Source organism: Sinocyclocheilus anshuiensis, unplaced genomic scaffold, assembly GCF_001515605.1.
Source record: "Sinocyclocheilus anshuiensis isolate Anshui unplaced genomic scaffold, SAMN03320099.WGS_v1.1 scaffold1368, whole genome shotgun sequence".
Taxonomy (NCBI): Eukaryota; Metazoa; Chordata; class Actinopteri; order Cypriniformes; family Cyprinidae; genus Sinocyclocheilus; species Sinocyclocheilus anshuiensis.
Genome location: NW_015544200.1, coordinates 92,140 through 103,593, shown reverse-complemented (window position 1 = coordinate 103,593; position 11,454 = coordinate 92,140). Strand labels below are relative to the sequence as shown.

The 11,454-nt window shown below is 35.4% G+C and overlaps 2 protein-coding genes across 4 annotated transcripts in view; both read right to left on the bottom strand.

Moving 5' to 3' along the window:
• The window catches only part of shda (Src homology 2 domain containing transforming protein D, a), an 11,053-nt gene extending 1,765 nt beyond the window's left edge, over positions 1–9,288 (bottom strand). Inside the window, exons 1-7 of one of the 3 annotated variants that reach the window (XM_016497303.1) lie at positions 8,929–9,288; positions 7,643–7,707; positions 7,059–7,452; positions 5,445–5,598; positions 5,036–5,233; positions 2,654–2,834; positions 1,513–1,632 (exon numbers count right to left, since the gene is read on the bottom strand). In XM_016497303.1, coding sequence (XP_016352789.1) covers positions 1,513–1,632; positions 2,654–2,834; positions 5,036–5,233; positions 5,445–5,598; positions 7,059–7,448 — 1,043 coding nt within the window. In that variant the 5' untranslated portion in view covers positions 7,449–7,452; positions 7,643–7,707; positions 8,929–9,288. The other 2 variants (XM_016497305.1, XM_016497304.1) reach the window with 2 other exon arrangements.
• Positions 9,289–10,164: 876 nt separating this feature from the next.
• Positions 10,165–11,454, bottom strand: part of LOC107696801 (coiled-coil domain-containing protein 94-like) — a 5,918-nt gene continuing 4,628 nt past the window's right edge. The window contains exon 8 of the mRNA XM_016497302.1: positions 10,165–10,750. Within this exon, the coding sequence (XP_016352788.1) occupies positions 10,626–10,750 (125 nt within the window). The 3' untranslated portion in view covers positions 10,165–10,625. The remainder of the gene's footprint in view (positions 10,751–11,454) is intronic.

The window sequence follows — 11,454 nt, the reverse complement described above, 5'->3', positions numbered from 1 at the left end:
TTCTCCAAAGCTTGCATGCTTTTAACTCAAGAAGTATTAAAGATATCTTAATGCCCTTTTAGATATTGGGTCTTAACAAACTTTTCTGGAGACATGAGATATGTGAAAATACAGAAACTGTCCGTGTCTTAAACAAGTCACGGATAAAATTATTAAGAGTTAATTGTTTCTGAGTGATGTTGCAACTCGCCACATTAATAAAAAGGGAAAATAAAAAGGAAAAATAATTAAATGAGATAAAGCACATTTCATTTGTGAAGTATTTAATTTATTGGATCATTTCACATACATAATTAATATATAAACAATTATATTGTTTATAAATTAAATGAGTATATATTGTGATTTATACAATCAGAAATAATTATGATTAAAATATAATATTATTTATTTATTTATGCATTTAGCAGACGCTTTTATCCAAAGCAACTTACAGTGCATTCAGGCTATACTTTTTTTTATCAGTATGTGATTAAAATACCATGATGTAAGATTTTGGTCATATTGCTCACCCCCATAAAACTGAAAAGCAGTCAAGCTTTTTGGTGGGCACTACATTATTAATAACATGGTAAACGCATTCAGACCCACACAAAACACCTCAAACCTGAATATATTACACAGAGCTAGAATAGCTAGATGTAACTGCCCTCCAGCAGTAGAATATGCATGTAGCATGAGGGGAAAAGAAACAAATTAATAAATGAGAGCAGATCTAGATAGAGAAAAATAAAAAGAGGTTGCACCAGTTGGCTGCTAGGGCGTTGCTATGTGGTTGCTAGGGTGTTCAGGCTGGTTGCTAGTTAGTTGCTTACTGGCCAAGTCCAATTAAAACCACTCTCAAGTCTCTACAACAGTGTGATTTCTAGATGACTCTGGTCCTCTTTCAATGCAAACTAATGGGATTTTATTGTCAAAATTTTAATAAAACATAAATATCAGATGTTTCATTTAGAGTAGCTGTAGTACAACATAAAAAAATGTAGAGTATTTACAGTAGTGCATAATCATGTAAATATTTAGTGTCCAGAGAATCACTAAAGACTCTGGCCTTAATGCTTATTTAAAGTTCATTTCCCATGAAGATGCAGAAAGAGAAACATGAACCTAGATTAGCAGAAACAATTTGCTCTATTTATAAAGTCAAATGACTCGGACTGTTTCATGAAACAAAAGCGAATGTGGGACAAGTACTTCAATTACTATACCTCTGAAAACAATCACAACACAGCAGAAAACGGTAGCTAGTGGTTTAATTTACAGCACACTAATAGAACGCCCAGATCATCAGTGGCCTTGTTTCTAGAAAGATTTAATTTTGTCCTCAGGGACTGGACCAAACCAAAAAGCCCTGAGGTAAGTCATGACCACACAACTCTGAACTGCAGCAGAAATTGATATGAAAATGAAAAAGACAAAACTGTCTACTTGTGAGGGAGTGACTAAGCTACTCATTCCACAGAGCACTGTAAATGATGGCACTGAATGAGTTTTTGGGTTGTAAGACTGTACCTGAGAGACAGCGAATAGTCGTTTCTGCTGGTCTGGCTTTTCCTCACCAGGTAACTGCACTCCTTACACAGCGTGAGCAGAGATTCAGCTTCTGAGCGAGTCAATGCACCATGGTACCATCTGAAACACACACACAGATGGGCCACTATTAGGGTTTTCACAGAACCAATCTTTCAGCGTTCAAAACTTATCTTTTAACTTACAATCTGCAAAGGATTGGAAACATATGTTTAAATACTCCATTTAATGTCAAAGTAATTTACATAAATTTATAAATAAGCTTTTTTTTCACAAAAACTGTCAGTTTCTGTGGCTGTTTGGGTATGTGGAAAATAATGTGTTTTTTGAACTTTAAACCGCATAAACCAGGGCTCTACGCTTATTTTTCTTTTTAGAAGCGCAAATGCGACTGAAATGGTCGCACTGTAGAGCCCTATAAACACATTTCATTACACCAAATACACAAAATAATGTTCTTTTTAGCAGCATCATATGACCCCTTTAAATGTGAAAAAAAATATAAAAAGTTTTAAATATGGATATTTTTCTTACACAAACACATCGTTTCACTTCAGAAGGCTTTATTAACCCACTGGAGCCGTGTGGAGCACTTCTTATGATGGATGGATGCACTTTTTTTGGGCTTCAAAATCTCAACCCCCATTCACTGCCATTATAAAGCTTGTAAGAGCCAGGGCATTTTTAATATAACTCCGATTGTATTAATCTGAAAGAAGAAAGTCATATACACCTAGGATGGCTTGAGGGTGAGTAAATCATGGGGTAATTTTCATTTTTGGATGAACTATCCCTTTAAGTATTGGGTTTCACTCAGCAAATATGATGCAGAGTGGTGGAAAAATAATGATAGTGTTTGAAATTTTAGCAGTATGCTCTTCTCTTGAATTCAACTAGCTACTTATGCTAGTTACTACTACTTGGATAACTTTCCTGAGGTAAATGTTTAACCGTACCACATCATATGTGTACTCATTTGACAATCATGTCATGATGTTATTTGTCTATTTATGTTATTTGTACTTAAATAGTACAACTTTTCACTTATACATCTGCCAGTTTCCTGTGTTAAATTCATTGAACAGCACAGCACAGCTCAGGCTGTTCATGTGTAAATACATACACCTGTTTCTCCAGGGGCAGTGTGGGATCCACCCTCTCTCCCAGGATGCCGTGTGTGTTGCTGGGCTTGTGCAGGCTGGTGGCTCTGCTGGATGGAGGGCTGATTCTGGACGCTCCTGCCTTCCTCGGTGCCTCGTCACGGGGCAGTGTACATTGTTCCCAGTCTCTGGCTTCAAAAGTTACTACAAAACATTCAAAAAAGGGTCACACTTTAGTTTGGGGACCAGTTCTCACTATTAACTAACTTTCAACCACGACTTTTGCCTCAATAAACCCCTAATTTGCTGCTTATCAATACTTAGTAAGGTAGTTGTTAAGTTTAGGTATGGGGTAGGATTACAGGATCTAGAATATGGTCAAAATAAGGCATTAGAATGTGCTTTATAAGTACTAATAAACAGCCAATATGCTAGTAATATGCATGCTAATAAGCAACTAGTTAATAGTGAGAACTGGTCCCTAAACTTAAGAGTTAAAAAAACAAAACAAAAAAAACGTTACTTACAAAAACAATTATAAACAAACTTTTTAAAATGCAAGCAAAAAGAGCAGGTTAAAAAATATGTATGTACATTCAAAATAAATAAACTGAGTATTTACTACTAATACTACTATTACTAACAACTAATATTTATTATTCAGTTACTTTAATTATTATTTAAAATATGATTTACTTATAAACCTTCACAAATGAAAAAAATGCATTATTGCTGCAAATGTTACTACAAAACAATTATAAACTTTAAAAATACAACCAAAAAGAGTTAAAAATATACATTAAAATTAATTGTATCTAATTTAATTTTTATATATTTTATTGATATTTCAAATATTATACATTTTTACATTTTTATAAGTAAAATTATATATTTTTATTAATAATTAAATGTGATTTAATTGGTTTAGTTTGTTTTCCCCCCCCATAAAATTATATATGTATTAAATTATGCAGTATATCTTAAAATTCTATTTTGGAACATAGTGAAACTAAGAACAATTAAGAACATCTCCAACCCCAATTTTATTTTTATTTTTTTTAGAAAAGGCATTAACATTATATATTTACGATTAAGGGTTTGTTTAAATCACTATCCCTCAGTATAAGCAATAAAGTAGTGTTTCATGCTTTAGCAAACAACGCTAGTTACTATCTCCCAGCATCACTGTTCCTGCTGTCTTGGTAAAGAGGAATATGCATCTGACAGAGCGTGAAAAAATCCACGAGCAACCGGCAATCTGATCAGAAGTGGTGAAATGACCATGTGATGAAGAATGCGTGACATTTCAGTCACAGATGGAGAGATGATCTGAGTGTGTGTGTGTGTGTGTGTGTGGAATGTGATGCAGAGCAGAAGTCACACTTTCTGCAGATCTGATCTTTCTGCATTACTGCTCTACTCCTGTCTCCATCAAGACCCTCCACACATCCCTCTCCTCACAACAGAATCACAGACATCTTCCTACTGCACCTACAGATCATTTTATTGAAAGCTGACAAATCCAATGTTTAGAGCTGCGACTGACAACTACTGTGCTTAAGAATTAAACTGTTGATGCATCAAACAGTAGTCAGGGTTCAAAACTAACTTGAACTGACTTGAGAAAATTGACTGGCCATAAAACATTATATTTTCATAATAACATTATTATACTTTTACTCTGCCACAAAACAGTATTTGCATTATTATTTAAAAAGCAGGCAGTTACTTAGGCCTGAGTGATTTAAAATATTATCATTAATATTTATTTATTAATAAATATTAATATTTAATAATAAATGTCATAATAATTTATTAATATTTTTAATTAGAATTAATATTAAAATTATAAAAATATAGTTATATAGTATAGTTAAATATAATTTAATCATATTTATTACTATTTATTATTATAAACTACAAAAGTCAATAAAGAAATATTACTACTACTACTACTAGTTTATTATTTAATATATTCAATTTGTTATTATTATTATTATTATTATAATAATTCATATTAAAATACATAAATCAATGTATTGTTATTAATAGTAAGAAGTATATTACTATTGCTATAATACTATAGAGTAAACGATTGATATATAATAATAATAATACTCTACAGTATATGTAAAATAATATATAACTGTAAATTTGATATTTATGGCTGTCTAAATTTCTTTGCTTTCAAGTGCTAAACCTCAGAGCTTTTACTTTGGCAGAAAACCAAAGGAAGCTGCTCTAAAACACCAGCCACCTATCAAATAACACTGTTTTAATATACTCACATTTGCTGACTGTTAATTTTGTACCCTGCTTGTAGTGCAGTCAACGTCATTTTCAAAAGAGGATGAAAACGTGCTGCTGTGGAACGGAGCCCATCTCTAGCCAGCAACATGTCTTACCTGCGAAGGCTTTGGAGATGTTCTCTTTCTTCCACTCCCAGGGCTGGTCGTATTCATCCGCCGGCCTCTCGTCGTCCTGGGGCAGACGGCTCTCTCTCTCGTCCTCCGCTGGGGCCGCCTGGGACCGAACTCTCTCCTCGTAAGGGCTGTCGTAGAGCTGCGGGCTGTTTCTACCCCAATCTGTGCTGTGCTGGAGCTCTGACATACGACAAACACGTTCAATTGCACCAGACAACACGAAATTACATTATGTATGAGTATTATGAAAGTGAGTAAGGACTGGAGTTGTCAAGCTCTGAAAAACATGTAAACGTTACCGCAGACCACAAATTACAACATACTGGAATAACAATGGCTGAATGAATGCTCTCTTTGGAATTATAAGCGATATAGTGGGGAATTGCTGTACCGCTTATGAATCTCTGGGCCTCAAACGGCTCCATGTAACTGCTGCAGGCTTCGACGGCGTTCTGCTCCCAGCCGGGTCTGGGCCGCGGGTCCGGTCTGGCGTCAAACGGGTCCGAGTAATCAGTCTCCCCAACTGCAGGAGCCGAGGGAACCACCTGGTGAAAAGAATAAAGAACAAGTGTTGAGTGATCATGATGATTGATCATATGAATCCGAAACGAAGATAACTGCAGAGTTTTACACAGTACGCGATTCTGCTAGCTCATGTAAACACACATGAAGCATTTTCATCCACTACGGTTATTATGGTTAACTAGTTAAAAAAAAAATTTGGTACTTCTCATTTTCATTTTGTTTAACTTCATGTACTAAAATGAACTAAAACTGAAATTTAAATGAACACTACATTAACTAACTACATATTTAAAAAAACAAAAACAAAAAAAAACAGTAACTATTATGACACACCAAAATTACTAAAACTATTTATTAAAATTACAAAAATTAATACTAAATCAGTAAAACTTGAAAAAAATTCAAAATTCAAAAATAAAAATTAAATGTTCAATTTAATTTAAAAATAAAAGCTGTTTTTAGAAATCCCTTAACCACAAACCAAAATGTAAAGGCCGCAGCTCTTAAACCATTTGGTCTACAAACATAATCGTGGTCTCTTTTGAAAGCAGACACTAGAAAGTATATACTATAATAGTACATAAATAATACCAAAATTAAGTCAAATGGACTTTTTTTTATGATTCTTTTTTTGTCCAGACTGAAAATTGTCAGACACTGATTACATTATGCTTACACTGCACAGAAAAGCGCATCACTTTTTTGTTTCACTGCAGAATTATTATTATTAATTATAACAATTACTAATTGATTATTAGAAACAAAATTTGGAGTGACATAACATTTTCATTTTTAGACACACAATCCATTTAAAAACCGAAACGAGTGAGAGAGGGGGTTGGTGTGTGGGTCTATAAAAGCCGCAGGCATTGGGATTACTTGTATTTGTGTTAATGAAATTGATTCCCAACACTCACACCCTTCACCTCTGATGACAAAAGACAATTATTACCGGCCGAGCTAAGGAAACACGAGCAAATTGTGCATCTGTTTGGTTTGTTATGACATCTGCAAAACTCACCCATGACATGTGCATCGAACAAATCTACTCAAAACAATCAGACATCAATGTAATCCTAGTAAAACATCCACTGTGACTCTCATAACCGCCTCATTGATATATTGATCTATTCATGATGGAAGAAATGAACTGGAGGGTCTTTACGCCAAGATAAACAACCATACAAGTAATGTTCTGGTAAAATAATTCCATATAAAGAAACATTTGTCATTGTTATGACATTCAAGTACACATAAGAAGAGGAAAAAGGCTTGAAATCACAATTATTCATCATGATGAGCACACTAAAGTACACCACTAAACTATGCTTTTACACTTTCAGGGATTGGTTCTTGGCCAATCCCAGTAATTTTTCCCATATATCCACACAGGAAATCTTTCAAAGCACATCATTTTTACTGATAACAGTCCAGTAAGAGCCATTTAAGCTCTCTATATGTTAAGAAAACAAGAACTTACAGGGGCCTGCGGTTCCTCAAAGGTCACGATGTTCAGTGGTATTTTGCTACGCCCGAATTGGGCCTGCGGTTCCTCAAAGGTCACAATGTTCAGTGGTATTTTGCTTCGCCCGAATTCCTGAGATTCCACTTTTATCAGTCTGTGTTTGGGAGACACGATCTTCACCTCCACGCCGTTGGACAGCACCGTGCCAAACGCGGGGAACGTTTCCACCGACCCTGAGCCGTTCAGCACCCGGTTTTCCGTGGGTTCGTACGGGTCCTCAAAGTCCAGCTCTTTCTGAGCCCTGTAGGCCCGTAGGATCTCGCTTTCGGTGTAGTCCGGTGTCGGGGGCTGAGGCGGTCCTTTCCTGCTGCCAAAACTTAGGTGATCTCTAAACCACTTTGCCATGGGTCTACGACCAAGACAAGAATGAAACAGATCAAAATAAACATTAAAAGAGCGGTTATGCTTCTAAAAAGGACTTTATCCTATAGTTCTTCCATGGAACACCATCCATAAATCCTGAAACACCTAACCAATGAGTTACTTATTACTCACAGAGTGTCAATAAATGGCAAATATGACATTGTGCAACAGCTCACCTCAGTTTCCCCAATGCATCGATGCTTTAGAACATCCAACGCCTATTTGCTTGCAATAAATTGATCTGGAAAGCAAAAGCACAGCTATGACGTATTTAAAAATGCAAGAAATGTAAAAGAAAGGCAGTTGTGGATTACTTTAAGCCTCCACCTCTAGACCAGCCCCACTGGAAAATACATTTTACAGCGATAACACAAAAATAATTTACTCAACCTCATGTTGTTCCAAATCCGTATGACTTTCAATCCCCCACAAAAGTAGTTATTTAGCAGAATGACCAGACAGCTCTTTTTCATCCAGTGAAAGGGAATGGTGACCATGTCAGTCAATCGACAATTCAGTCAATAGTGACTTAAATTTAGGTCTGTTTCTCACAGAAATCTCTCATATGACTTAAAACACACCAAATTAGTTATATAAGCAACTTTTATGATGCTCATTGTCCTTTTTAAACCAAAGATTCACAGTCTCGTTCACTTTCATTGGATGAAAAACGATGCAGTGAAGGTGAATAGAGACTGAGGTTGTTAGCCCCTCACATTTTTCCTAACAACTGCTTTTGTTTTTCATGGAAGATGGAAAACAAAAGGATTTGGAACAAAATCAGCGTGAGTGAACCGTTACATAATTAATTTTTTTGGCGAGCGGTTCCTTTAAACAAACACACTTCGTATAGCCTATATATATCAGCTGTTAATGCTTTTGTACTTGGTGGCTACATTAAACATGATGGCGATGATTTCATATAAATGAAAACAAATAAATCAACATTATTCAAAAAGAAAGTTTCACACACACACACACAAAACAAACTTGCACTGCTCAATCTGGGCAAAGAATCCTGTCAAAACAATAACATGCACCAACTGTACACACCCACTTTCTTATCTTTCCCCCTATAAGTTAGCACATAACAGAGAGATTCTGATGTTTCTTTGACTGAAATAGACAAAAACTGTTATTATAGATTAAAACTAATGTTAGCAACCCGGCTAACATCTTTAAACTCCGCTAGCTCACATTATAGTCACTTTATCTGTCGACAAATGTGATTATATACACGATTACTATAGTAAATTAAACACAGAAGACGAATACTTAACTAATTTGGAGCACAAAAGTAAAAACCAACAAATGTAAACTGTATTTGTTAGCCGGCTTGCTTGCTATCTATGCAATGCGCAATCCCAATGGATACTCACAGACGAGCGCGTGCAGATTTTTCATCTAATACGACATTATTATCTCCTAAAAAGATTTTAGAAACCATTTGCAAAACACTCACCTCTCAATGATGCACGGTTGGAAGCGAGTATTTAAAGCAACTGTGAGGGGAATCTCAAAAAGTGACGAGTGTGTGCACGTGCAGATGGATGGATGTGTTGCATCGGATTGCATTGAGCAACACACAAGCTCGACTTGTTGTTGAGCCCTCTGGAGAGAGTTGCATTGTCTTTGTTCTTGCTGAGGCATTTAATTTCACATGCTGGCTCGTGCTTTGGCTTTGCACTGTGCAAAATCAATGTTGCATGTCTGCAAAGCACAGTTATTAAGAAAGTGCAGGGTTTTTAGATAAAACAAAGAGATTTAAGTGCAATAAAATGCATATAAGCAGGGCTTCTGGTTAACCACACACACTAAAGGAAGCAATCCAATTCACTACGTGTCCCATCTGTCAACCCAGCTCTCATTAACACCTTCTCCATCAGCATACAGAGGTCAACTTGTAAGGTTAGAAGGTCACCAGCACTTTGGTGGATCAATATGGGAGATGGTGAATAATGGCTATCCACACATTGGACTGCATTAACATCACATTAGCAAGTGTTACCTTGAACACCAAAACAAGCCACTGATGCCATTAGCGGATGTCAAATTAAGTAACTTTTGCCAAATGTACACTGCAGAGGTTCACAAGCGCTTCACATGTGGCATTTAGGTGCATCTACACAAAACGTTTAATATGGAAGCCTGTTTCTGCCACGGAATAAACAACAAAATTGTGAATCCCCCCCCCACACAATTCTGACTTCTTTATTAGAATCGCAAGATCTAAACTCAGAAATGCACAAAGTCAAAATTGTGAGAAGTCGCAATTACCATTATTTTATTTTTTTTATTGACTATGACTTTTTCCTCGGAATTGTGAGATATAAACTCAGAATTGCAAGATATAAGCTCACATAAAAAGTTGAAAATTCCTTTTTTTATTCCATGGCAGAAATGGTTTTCCATAGTTTAATGCTGCTCAAAGATGGCATAAATGCAAAACAATGTGATGCAATTACAGCTGTATTCTTTGAGGCTAGGGGCTGAGCTGGGTGTGAGCCAACATGATTCAGTCTGGCTTTTATGCTGCGTTGTGCATACACTGAATTTTGAGCGGGCACAAAGCAGCCTTAACTCGGCAGTGTTATAAAACGCTTTTTGGGAAGCTCACAATATAGATAAATAATAATATATCTGAAATGTATTTCTAAATATTTGCTAAATCCAACACAACTGAAAAAATAGTCTGTGCTCGGAAACAAAACACGAGGAACATTTTATTTGTCTGATGTTTGGAAAGATGAAATGGGATGATATGGGATTAGAGATGATCAGCCGAAATTAGATTCAGATTCACTTATCTCCACTGAAACCCTCAAATGCATTTCCTCGTATTGATTGAGCTAACATGGAGAAACAAATACTACATTATAGAGTACATAATACATACGAAGCACATTATAGAGTACATTAGAGACATCGGGATGATGCAGATCTAATAGACCGAATGAAATCCAGGCAATGGAAACAACTTCTCATAAACAATGCTCCTCCAGCTAAAAAGTTAATCACTGAAAAATAAAAATCTCTCGAATTGCAATTTTAAAGAGTCCAGGTTAAGGAAACTTAAAGTGGTCTGTGAAAAGAGAGCTGGTCAGTTTTGTCGGTCTGAAAATAAACATTTAATTTCAGTCTGCCAAATTTTTTTCCAGCCTAGTCAGAGTTGCTGTCATCGCTGTCTGTATACGCCCCCAAGAGGCTGAGAGAAGAACCGTTCTGAGATGTGACTGGCTGTCCACTGGAAGCTGTGGAGGACTCAGGTTTGGCAGCACCTGCGCCTGAATGATCCGGAAAGACAGAGAAAACACAGGTTAACAGAGACAGCAAAACCCTAAACTATGTCTGGTACATAAATACAACATCAGGGCTAATGGTGGAAACTGTAGTGGGTTTTATCAAAGGCATCAAGTCCCTTCTTTTTATTGGCCTCGCCACTTTATAAAAAATGGGCTGCGCACTCCACATCTGTACCATTCCTTGATTCTAAAGAAATATTAATACTAACATCCACTGCAATTTTGTAATAAAATAATAAATATCTATTCATTAACTATGAAATAAAACAATAATATTAAAAAAGTTAATAAAATAATAATTCAGCTGCATTTTTGACATTAAATAATAAATATATATTTATTAATTATATTAATAAAATGTATATTAATAAAACAAGTTAATAATAAAATAATCATTAATTTTAGTTTAATAATAACAAATATCTAACTATTAGTTATATTAATAAAAGTAATACTATTAATAAAAAAAGTTAATAAAATAATCATTCACTTGCAATTTTAGTTTATTAAATACATTATACATATTTTTTATTATTAAAAATGTATATACGCCACCATTTAAACATCTGGGGTCGGTAAGATTTTTTTTAACCTCTTAAAGGCACAATATGTACGTTTTTGCCATTAAAGGGCGCGTTTTCAAAACAAACAAAGAAACAAAGGAGTAGTTTGATGACGCCATGACT